Source organism: Sinocyclocheilus anshuiensis, unplaced genomic scaffold (genome assembly GCF_001515605.1).
Source record: "Sinocyclocheilus anshuiensis isolate Anshui unplaced genomic scaffold, SAMN03320099.WGS_v1.1 scaffold997, whole genome shotgun sequence".
NCBI classification, from domain to species: domain Eukaryota; kingdom Metazoa; phylum Chordata; class Actinopteri; order Cypriniformes; family Cyprinidae; genus Sinocyclocheilus; species Sinocyclocheilus anshuiensis.
In genome coordinates, this window is record NW_015555715.1 from 3,539,670 (window position 1) to 3,551,843 (window position 12,174).

The following is a 12,174-nucleotide window of genomic DNA, read 5'->3' on the forward strand; positions in this document are numbered from 1 at the left end:
TACCATTTTTTTTTTACAGTGTTAGAATTAGAGATAGAATTGCAAAAATAAAGAATGTTATCAATGTTTGTTGAAAACCATTTTCCAAGTTTCAAGCACGCCTTCATCTTCCAATTAGTTAGTCCCACCCCGAAATCACGCCATTGGTTGAGCCAACGCTAGTGATGCAAATAAACAGCAGCTTTGATTTCCATCAATATCTTAAAGTTATAGTTCACCCAAAAATATGAATTCTGTTATCATTTACTCACCCTTATGTTGTCCAAACCTGTGTGACTTTAGAAGATATTCTGAGGAATGTTTCAATAGTCCATACAATGAAAGTCAAAGGGGTCCAAAACAACAACAAAGACATTTTTCAGAATATCTTCTTTGGTGTTCCACAGAATAAAAACGTTGTCAATGAAATGAGGGTGAGTAAATAATGACAGAATTTTATTTTTTGGGTGAACTATCCCTTTAAGATTATTTGATGATGTACTTTGAGTTGATCATGCAAAAAGTGTAACAATCACACAATCTTTCAGTTTAAGCACAATGAATACAACACAATATAGCACAATGAAGTTTACTCATTGCTTTGAGAATTCCGCAGTGTAGTTTGGAAGATACAGTGCTTCCTAATGAGATGTATTCCTGTTAATACTCCTTCACTTGTCTGTATACTCACCACACCAGCCCCTCTCCGTGCAATCTCCAGCTGACTAAAGAAGTTTTCAAGCTCCTTACCCTCAATGTAGCCATTTCCTGCAATATAAGGAAGTGTGGTTCAGTACTTACTGAGATGTCTTAAGCCATAACGATGTTTGTCATTATATGACTAGATAACTACTGTCTCTCAATTGAAATGCTAAGTAATGAGATTGCCTAGATGGCTGCTTTGAAGCTGGTTAACTCTAGATTGGTTTGTTGGCTGGCACCCAAATCCAAGCAACACAGTTCTTAATTAAAAACTTTTGATGGCTAGTCTCCCAGTTAAGCTTTGAAGGCTCTCTCTTTTCCATTTTTCCTCTAATTGGAGGCCTTACAGTATGAGCCTTTTAATGCCATTTATTTGAAAAGACGAAAAGGAGATTCTTCTTGATGCTACTGCTGACATTTTAAATCGCCTCCACAAATAAATGTAATATTGCCATCTGGGGTAATTTCCCATGCCAGGAAATTGGCCCTTCATGCAAAGGAAATATGCGTTTGTGTATGCGTGTTTGAAATGGGATTTTGTGTGCAAGGCCTAATACATCACAACAGTGATTGTAACTTATGTGAAGTGAGGAATACAATGAGTTCATAAGTATTGTCCTATTATCTGTGTTTCTCCCAAAGGCATCATGTTTGAAATGTCTTAACTACTATGATTGTTGATTAATTTGCCTGTGGATTAGAGTGGCATTTGTAGACATCTGGACACATGATTTGTGGTTAATCTCTCTTTCTGTTATTCATAATAAATGTGAATACCATCACTTGCATGGCTGAGAAAATACTATGAGCTGTATGTAAGAAGACAGGCAGTCTTACTAGTGTGTTTGCAATCGATCTGACTGTTGCGTTGAGAGAATGAACTCTACATACATTGATTGTTGCCAGAGATCTATACAGAATAATTAAACTACTAAATTGTTGAGTGCAATAGATAATAATTATGGTTCACACAGGCATTAATCCTGCTGAGTATGTTGGAAATTACTATGTTGCCATTTGGTGTCGATATGATTGCTCTGACATTTTGAGAGCTAATATGAACATTCATTCTTCTTACAATGAATTTTTGGAAAATGTCTTTGGAAATGTCATTGTGTACAGATTGTAGATTCCAATGTGCTTGTATACAATATGGTTCATGCATTAGTTATATATTGACCATTAATTTTTCATTTGTACCATATTGAATTCTATGCCTATATGTTCATTGGCTCTACCTATGCTATTATCATCATTCTTCTAGCACATCTACATTCTTATGGGATGGTCAGCCATCTTGGAAATAGAACTGATGTGTTGGAGAGGCCATTTTGGACTATGACACAACAAAATGTGTCACTCACTGAATCTTAAGTTCCATTGTGTTGCAGTAGCTATGAACTTATGATAATAAAACAGAACGAATTTCCATCAAGCCACATGAGTGGTCATGCATCTTTAATAGAAAATAATTCCAGATGCTTCTCAATATCTTCTTGATGATATTCTGTGGTGACGTGGATGACTGAGAATCTTAATAAACATTATTTCAGTTCAAATTTTCCTTAACACTTGTGGCAGTCAGATTAATTGGTTACTTTTTAACTTTTTAACATTCATCCCTCATAAACTTGTCAGACTGCACACCTTCGATTTTTTAATGGAATTTTTGTCAGTGATTTTCACGCTTTCTCGCTTTTTAAGGTTCGTTTCTAGGAATCGATTTGATTGCCATTCCCAGCACAAACGTAAATTATCTTAAACTAAAGTTTTTCGTGATATAGGGCTACTTGTGATAGAAGTACCCAATAAACTCATAAATGATGACTGTATTGTTTGTTTTATAAATGTACCGCCTGATACAGAGTGCGAAAAAGCTGCTGTTGCTATGGTTACCTCCTCAGGTGAACGGAACTTCTTTTTTCGAGCGTCTATTTAGCGCACTACTAACTTGGAACTTTTGCTGTTAATGAATTTTAAAACACATAGCATATACAGGCTAATTATATTTAAAAGAAAAAGAAAAAAGAAAAGAAAAGAAAAGAAAAGAAAAGAAAAGAAATGGATAGGGTAGACTGAGTACAGTAAAGACACTTTCTGCTTTTTTCATCACTACACAAAAACTAAATGAAGTGGTTTTCACATGATATTTCTTTTGCTTATGTACTAAAATATCATAAACTAATAATAGCCATAAGTAGTTTATATTTTCCACAATTAGCTCATAAACATAAGGTGCATTTTTGTCTCAACTGTACCCATATGGTGTACAGTTGAAACAGTACCATGGTACAGTTGAGACACCCATTCTTAATGCTCTAAAGCTGGCTAAACATTTATTGCAAATGTAATAAATTACAGTTGTGCAATTAAAAAAAAAACTGATTTATTTATTTGCTTTATTTAATTCAGATTCCGTTAACAAAATAGGAACAAAATATTTAACGCTAGAAAAGATATGGCAGACAGTACAAATGTAAACATAACAGTAAAAATAACAATGTAAATAGTCATGGAAAACAACAAAAACAGAAACAAAAATAAAGTCCACTCACTGACTACATTGCCTAACACACACACACACATTATATGGACATTCCATATCTTAGTGGTTTTTATACTGTACAGACAGTATATTTTATTCCTCTACTACCTGTATATTCTATAAACCTACCCCTAAACCTATACCCATCACTCAAAACTTTCTGTATTTTTACATTTTCAATCATTCTGTATAATTTATAAGCTTGTTTCCTCATAGGGACCTAACAAAATTTTTCCATAAGGTTAGAATTTACTGGTATTATACTTGTGGGGACATTTGGTCCCCATAACGTAGGTAATACCAGTACACACACACGGCCTCTGAAATACATTTTATTTTCTGATTGAACTGTTACTGCATATTGGATATAAAGGGTGTTTCATCTGTTCCCACGTTACCACCTTGTATATTTCACAAAATGCTATGTTATACTTTTAACATTCATGTTAGAAAATATGTCCATTAATAATAGAGAGTTGAAAAATATCACAAATATCATTTTTTTAAACATAATTTGCGTAGCATGTGTGTAAATGGGACTTTTAACCTATTATCATAACCAGCTAAACAGCATGTGACGCAATAGGACACCTGTCTGGGTACAGTTGATACACTGCGTCTCAACCGTACCCCACTGACATACTCGCATGTTTCTCTAGATTATGCAAAGACCTTGCATGGCACAATATCATAAAATATGTCTATTTTTAGAGCACAGAGTAACGTTTGCAATGATATACGTGAAGTTTAACATTCATAAAAGGATAATAAGCTATTCATTGTGGAAGGGACATGGTGAAATGAAAATCTTACCTTGGAAAAAAAAACTTTTGCCGATATCTTTGGAGTGGAAAGACGCACACCTTTCAAATTTTCCATGATCAAAGAGAATGCTAATACGCATGTGTAGAGCAAAAAAAATCACGGCTCAGGGTTCCTGTGCACGCAAGTTATTTAAGGTGTTTCAACTGTACACGTCCCAAATGTACTCAGTCTACCCTACTTTGGGACCCAGCCCAACACGTTTGTTTTGTTGTTTCCTCTGAGGTTGTTTTATTTTCCCCTTTGCTATAAGTTTATAGCTGAGATGATAGGTAGCGCTATTCTAGGTTAGTATGTGTGATATTTGTCAATTTCGTTTTTCTGTATTTCAATAATATGCATTCGGCGGAAAACGAACAGGAAAGAAACACCAAGTTGCGAACGATAACATCTGCCCTACGGATACGATTATGTTCCTAATACATACATAATTAGTCAATCATATATTTTCAGCTTTAGATATTGCAGGATGCAAGCCAACTGCTAACTCTCCAGGAATAATATCCGATGAGCTTCCTGTAAGTGATCTTGAGGAGATGTCCTGGGTGATGAGGACCTTGAACACACACCCATCTTCCCAACAGAGAAGCACTGACAGTTGCCCAGAATGCGTAAAAACACATGGGAATAGACAGTGTAAGAGAAACTGAACTTTTTCTTTCTCGAACACAATCAACGCGCGCATGATGCACAAAAATGATGTCGACGTGGGCAGTTCACTAAATTTTGAAATACAACCTCGGTCTGAAACATTTTTCATATTTTTCCGAGATAATACCTGAGTAAAAGTAATTTCACCAACGGGACTCTATATGGAGCCCCGTCTGCTAATAATTGTATCAATCAAAGCATTTTTAGCCACATTGTACGCTATAATTGCTTATTATGCTACTAGATAATAGCAATAGTGATCAAAGTCTGCTCTTGATTTGTGCCAAGAAGGGTTCTAAAAATGCTGAATGAATAGCCTAAATGACGTGACAGTATGATTCATAAAATAACCTCATATAAAGGGACTTATTAAAAAAATAATAAATTTTTATACAATATTATACAATTGAATGTAGCCTATTATTACTGCATTACCAATTACAATAGCCGTAGATCATAAATGCTAGAATGTTGTTTATCAATTTTCTTTGATCTATTTGGTTTTATTTCGCACGTAAATTTCTAACAAAATCTTTAGTTCCTTAGCCCTACAAGTGTTCTCTTTGGAAATTGTTAGCGTCAAACTTTTTTTCTGCTATTATAATGATAGCATTTCACTTATGATTTAATAAGTTCTTTCTCATAATCATAATCCGTGGAATAAACGGCGCATCTGTACTCACCGTCTGCATCAAAATGTTTCCAGATCTCCAGGAATTGGGATGCGGTCATCTCTGCCAAGTGAAGGTAGGGAGGCTGTTGTCCTTTGTTTGCCATGCTTTTGTGTATCTGTCCTACTGTCCACAAGAAAATCCCGGGCTAACTTTTACTCAGTCAGAGTCAAATTCGCACTGTAACGCCCCCAAGTGCTTTGCAGGGGGTTTTAAATGCGCGGAGTGCTTGCAATCCTTTGGCGCTCATGCGGGTGGCGCAGTAGTTCTAGCATCACTGTTTCATGGCTCAGCACTCGCGCACGTGCTGGGAAAGCTGCTGGAGATGCTCAGCTCTAAAGATGCTTTCACAGAAACATGTAGATGGACCAGAATCACTGTATGTAAGCTATTAAACGTTCTGCTCCGCTAACGTAATGCATATTGTGACTGATACTGATAATGTACTGATACTGATAATGTAAATTATAGAATAACTACAGATGAGACAGGAACATCCCAGTTTAGCCCTGAAACCCCTGCGCCCCCACAAAATCTACTCTCAAAATAGGCTACTAAAATATTTGTATATATATGCATATTTTCCAGTGTTCTATGTTGATTCAGGCTAATTGGTGCTGTCATCCTGTAGTGTCCCCTCCTCTTATAATGTCTTTTGATATTAGTAATTAAATATTGAGTATTTTATGTTTCAGTTATTTTGTATATTTTCCTTTATTAGTAGAAATCAAGCTTTGTGTGTCCCCAAGCAACACACAGACTGAAAGCCGGTCTGAAGCTGCATATAGGAGAGAAGCAGAATGACAGAGACTTCCCCTTCCTTTTCATTCTGTTATCCCTCCACTCTAGCTCCCTGCTGACTTGTGAGAGAAACCCCTCTACGAGCAAACCTGAAGTCAGAGAAAATGCCAACTCCCATATTCTGGTCAGTAGAGTGATAAAAAGTGTTAAACATTCCAACGCTGTTTTAATAAATTATTCTAAATATATGCTGCTTGGCAGAATAATATGGTACAGTGTATTGTATGAGTTAGTACAGTGCAGGTGTAGGTTATGTGTTAATGGAAATGCAGTTACAATTTCTGCACCATTGAACATTCAAATATGTCAGAAGTATTATTTTTTTCATTATCATATTCAAATCTGTCAGTGTTTGTGAATGTAGTTTTGTGTACTCTTAGAGGTGCTTGCAATCACAGAGAGTGATAAAAGACATCTGACCCCGCGGAGCCCACAGCATCAAAGGCTAATTATCCCACCGCAGTCATGCATGCATACTGCTGCCTGCACCATAGGAACAGGGAACAGAGCATTGGGAAAAGTAATGCTCACTTACCGCAGGGATCCCAGGAACTCAGCAGTAATTACTGCGTCCTCACTGCCAAATATGTGTAAGCACCCAGCCCATGCAACACGCCAAAAGCTTTAATGCCAATTACAATCGTTTGACAGAAATGGCTCAACTAGGGCTAGATTAATTAAAAATCCACACACTTAATCACATTTCGCATGTCCCACAGAGCCAGTGGCTTATGAGGACCGTCTTTACAGTCAGGGCATCTGAACACTAACCTTGATTATTTGAATAAGCAGATGCTTAAGTTAATTCCATATTCAGTCAAATGTGATGACTGATACTGATAGGTCTGACTGAGAGTTTCCTGACCTTGTCCAACAAAACTAGTAGACTTAGTAAGAGCTTTACAGTTCAGTTCTACAGTTCAATCTGGATCAACAAACAGCTGGTGTTTGCAACTTGCATTTGTTGAAGTTCCCAACGCAGTTTCGGACACACGTTTCAAAATCATCCAGTTTTGTCAATCATCTCTACGACTGTATAAGCGGCAGTCATTGCTCTGTTCCCGCGACAGTTCTTCCGGCATCCCTCCATCTCCCCTTCTCCTCCTCTAATTCCTTCTCTTTTTCCTCCTCACTGTACCATAAGGGGGGAAGGGGGTTCTTACTCAGAGCTTGAGCCAAGCCTCGGGTTCGAGCCTCCTTCGGGGACAGCAAGCCAAGTTCATTTACCATCATCTGGCAGGGCTGAATGGACAGGCGGACTCGTGAACTGATTATAGAGCATGTTCTTAAGATGAGTGTAGCTGTTTGCAAAGAAAAACAACACTGAGAAGAGACTGTCTTTTAAATTCCAGTTAAATTCCTGGATTTTAATTGAATGTAAATTGTAGTAGCAAACATAATTTTAATTCAAATTTGAATGTAAGGTAGTAGAATTAAAATGAACTGTAATTTTTAACTAGAAAAGCAAGGTTTATCAAGACAAACTTTGAATGTTTGCTCATCAAAGACTTCGGAAAGTTTTGGCAAAAAAATTAAAAAGCTTTGAAGTTTTAAAATATATAGGCTTTATAGAGATTAATGGAGGGATGGATGGATAGATAGATAGATAGATGGTTGGATGAATGGAAGGATAGATAGATAGATAGATAGATAGATAGATAGATAGATAGATAGATAGGATGAATAATTTGCCAAGTTATGACTTCTAGCAGTCAGCTCATTCAGATTTACTACCCTTATCAAAAGCAGAAGAGCTTTCACTCAATTTCAAGGCTGCTGTGCTTCAGACGTACTATTGTTTCTCCCCCGTGAATGCTTAGTTGTTTATGTGAAGTGAAATATGAGACTCTACTTCCAGTAAGGGCAATGTCGCACACTGGATTGTTATTCCGTGTAGTTCATTTGAGGGGGAGACGAATGTGACTTCTGTTGAATGACTTTAGGCTTAAGCTCCAGGTTATAAGGGGAGATTAATCTGGTCTGTAGTTCACTGAATGTGCAAATGTTTTAGAGACAAAAAGTAGACAACCATTTCAACACTGCTGGCAAACTCATCCTGCTTACAGCTTGTCTGAGTTTGAGTGGGTTGTAGCGATTTGAGAGGTTATTAATCTATACCTTGTGCTCTGTCTAGACAGAGCTGCCATGAGGTGGAGTGTTTCGGTGTGATCCTGAGGAGTAAACAGTTTCCATTTGTCAATGACGGGAAAAAGCACGTACAGGTGCATCTCAATAAATTAGAATGTCGTGGAAAAGTTCATTTATTGCTTCCATCAAAGAAGCCTGATCCAGCAACATCTACATTCCTGCTGAATGTTTGTAACAGGGATTTTTGTACAGGCTGCATTTATTACGTGTTCCAGGTAGCATTTTGCCGTATATGTGTACAAGCTCCAAGGACAAGGGCTTAACTTCAGCATGAATTAGATTAAAATACTTACCTGTAGTCCTTCTACTGCTGAGAAATTATACTGAAATTTTAATACATATTTGAAAAACTTATAGGCTAACATGGCAGCAGCAAATTTTATCACGCCAGATGTGTGCACAGTATTTTTTTAAGTAATCCTTCATAGTCAGAAGCTGTTGACCTCTTATCAGACAACCTTTCATCTAATATGATCTACAGGGCAAAAACGTCAATCAATATGCTGTGAAAGTGACAGTGAACTAATATGATCATTGAGGAATAGTCAGTCAATACCATCTGCTTGCCTTGTCACACAGTTCTTGGCTGTACTCCAGTGATCTGTCTGCTGACGGGCGAGTTTAGGAATGTGGAAAGTCTTATTCAGCAGAGATGTCTCAGTCTGTTTCCTCTACATCCCCAAATCCACCTTTATAGTGATTGATCAAATTCCTCCAAATACAGTGGGGTCCAAAAGTCTGAGACCACTAGTATAAAAATGTTTCTATTTTGTACTTTTGAATACATTTCAATCTAATTTAATGCATTCAGGTCTTGACATTAACACCAGTGGCATGTAACACTGTCACTCCCACTAGCCACTTTGGCGGGTTGAATCAGAGAGCTTCCATGGTTCATCGAAAAGTCTTTACATTTAGTTGTATCAAATTTAAGCCCATAAAAAGGCTTAAATGATTTAAATGGTACAAGAAAAGTCTTTATTATAATTTTAAGAGGTCTTAAATTTGGGGATGGAAGAACAAGAATTGCGATATGGTTTGATGTGACTTCAAAAGGGGGCCCTCAGTCCGTTCGCCACGGGGCCCCCTCAAGCACAAGGCCTGGTGCAACCACACCAGTTACACCGCCCTAAGGACCAACCTGCATTAAATAAATATGAGCTGCAAGTTTAAAAGTCAAAACACAGTGGCATTTTCCTTTCATCTTGCCTGATAAAGTAGTGTTTATGAGAGTGCAGGACTGCTTTGTTTACAGCCATTCCCGGGGAAACCTCTATATTTCTGTTCCAAAAGCGCCACCTACGGGTAGAGAATTAATTTGCATTATCAATAAGCCTGTCTGCTGTTTTTGTTCAGACCACTGCCAAAATCGACCCATATTTTTAAGCAGCAAACACGCAAAGTTGTAAATGTGAACTGGTGGATGGACAATAAGCTAATATGCCTTCTAAACATCGAAACGATTAAAACAGATGTTTTTTTTTTAATTGATGTTTTAAATTAATATAGCCTAATATTTGATTATTTTGACTCATCCCTTTTCTTAAAAAGGGTTTAATGGCTTAAATTCATTTTATAAAATGTTATGTTTTGAAGTCATGTCATACTTTAGCACACCATGGTCAATTTAATTCATATAAAACATAATTTCCCAAAAACAAAATTGTGGCCAGTGAAAATGCTGAGTGGCTAGTAACTGGAAAATCACTGGCCACTGTGGCTAGTGGGCAAAAAAGTTAATGTCAAGCCCTGAAGACATTTAACACATAAAATAAGTTAGATTTAAATGAATAAATGATTTGAGAATGATCTAAAGAGCATCTTATGTTTCAATGGAAGCAAGAACATATCTGTACAGAGTCACATGATCACTGCAATATCAATGTTTAGATACCTAGAAAGTGCACAAGTTTCTTTTTTTTCATTGTTGAAAGTTTTTCTTAGGCTTCTTTTTATTTATTATTTACTTATTTTAAATTCCAGAATTTGAATGTGCCTTCACCATTGTTACTTCATTATTTAGAATTATAGATTTTTTTATTAATAGTTGAAATTAGTAATTTTCATTTTAATAAAAAATTTAAGTTAGTCATTTTGCTGTGTCTGTCATTTTATTCATTTTTTAAATGTCTATATAGTTTTATTAATTTTTATTTCAGTTTTAGTTATTTCAAGTTAAAGTAAATCAAGTTGAACTATTTGAAAATAAAAATGTTTTTTTGGCAACTAACTTCAAATACATTTTTAATATTATATTTTATTTCAGTTTACATTTATTTTATTTCAAGTAACAATTTTGATTATGGTTTTAGTTTTAGTTAACTATAATAACCCTGGCCTTTACAATTTTGAACTCCACTGTATATATTAATGAGACAGAGTATTATCATTTTAGCAAGAGAGATGTCATGAATGTGGACGTGAGAAAGGCACTGACCTTTGAACAATGCTCAGAATTACAACCCTACTGTCTCTCTCACTCAACTGTGGCCTGTTTATGGATAAATGAGATCTCTCTTTCCAATAAGGTCCCTCTTCCTCAGTGGATTCCACTGTTCCAAGAATGTGTATAGATGGTTAATGCCAACGTGTCCCCTGGGTTTTCTCTCACTCTTCCTGTGTCCCTTGCTGCAAAAATGATTTGAGAGAGATGGTGAGATATAAAGTATAGCTCTCCATCAAGCACACGATCACAGCAGGCTGATTAAAGTGAAATGAAAAAGAAAAATCATGGGAGTGGATGTAGCGTGGAGGGATGCGTTAAGAGGGCAGAGAGTAAAATATCAGGATTCTGATTTAAAGGTCTGTTATGCCCAAGATATCAGAGATTTGCTGTGAGGATACCGTATGTGGATGTCTGCGTGAGAGACAGTTTTGGGAATTAAAATTCATAATTCAGGTATTGTTGTGAACAGATTGGGAGGAGTCCACCACTGAACTAATATATCAATGATTCTCTTTCTCAAGACATATATTATATTATATGAATTTTAATAAAAAATAAAATAACATAAAATATAAAAATACAATATTAATAAACATTTTTAAAATTTTATTTTTTTATATATTTATATATGTATGTGACCCTGGACCACAAAACCAGTCTTAAGTGTCAATTTTTAAAAATTGAGATTTATGCATCAGCTGAAAGCTGAATAAATAAGCTTTCCATTGATGTATGGTTTGTTATGATAGGACAATATTTGGTCGAGATACAACTATTTGAATATCTGGAATCTGAGTGTGCAAAAAAATCAAAATATTGAGAAAATCGCCTCTAAAGTTATCCTAAAGTTATCCAAATGAAGTTCTTAGCAATGCATATTACTAATCTAAAATTAAGTTTGGATATATTTACGGTTGGAAATTTACAAAATATCTTCATGGAATATGATCTTTACTTAAAGCTGCCGTCCGTAACGTTTGGCGCTCTAGCGGTTAATAAACAGAACTGCGTGCGTCTTGCGGAAGAACATTGTAGCCGGAGCTACTTCTCTCTGTTTATGTCTATGACGAATCATGCAGGTACTGGGCTACTCCGCAGCGGTACCTACCCGAACCAGTCTAAAATAGTCCGAATATAAACACTTATTATAGGTGTACCGTAGTGATTCAGGACAAGCCAAAAACACGGTTTGAAAAATGGATTCATGGTGTACTCGCTTATTACAGTGGGTACGGAAAGTATTCAGACCCCCTTAAAATTTTCACTCTTTGTTATATTGCAGCCATTTGCTAAAATCATTTAAGTTAATGTTTTTTCCTCATTAATGTACACACAGCACCCCATATTGACAGAAAAACACAGAATTGTTGACATTTTTGCAGATTTATTAAAAAAGAAAAACTGAAATA

At 36.1% G+C, this 12,174-nt stretch overlaps 1 protein-coding gene across 1 annotated transcript in view; it reads right to left on the minus strand.

The window, feature by feature from the left end:
- Window positions 1-5,547, minus strand: part of LOC107672188 (calretinin-like) — a 16,038-nt gene extending 10,491 nt beyond the window's left edge. Inside the window, exons 1-2 of the mRNA XM_016465278.1 lie at window positions 5,383-5,547; window positions 671-747 (exon numbers count right to left, since the gene is read on the minus strand). Coding sequence (XP_016320764.1) covers window positions 671-747; window positions 5,383-5,476 — 171 coding nt within the window. The 5' untranslated portion in view covers window positions 5,477-5,547. The remainder of the gene's footprint in view (window positions 1-670; window positions 748-5,382) is intronic.
- Window positions 5,548-12,174: the final 6,627 nt, after the last annotated feature.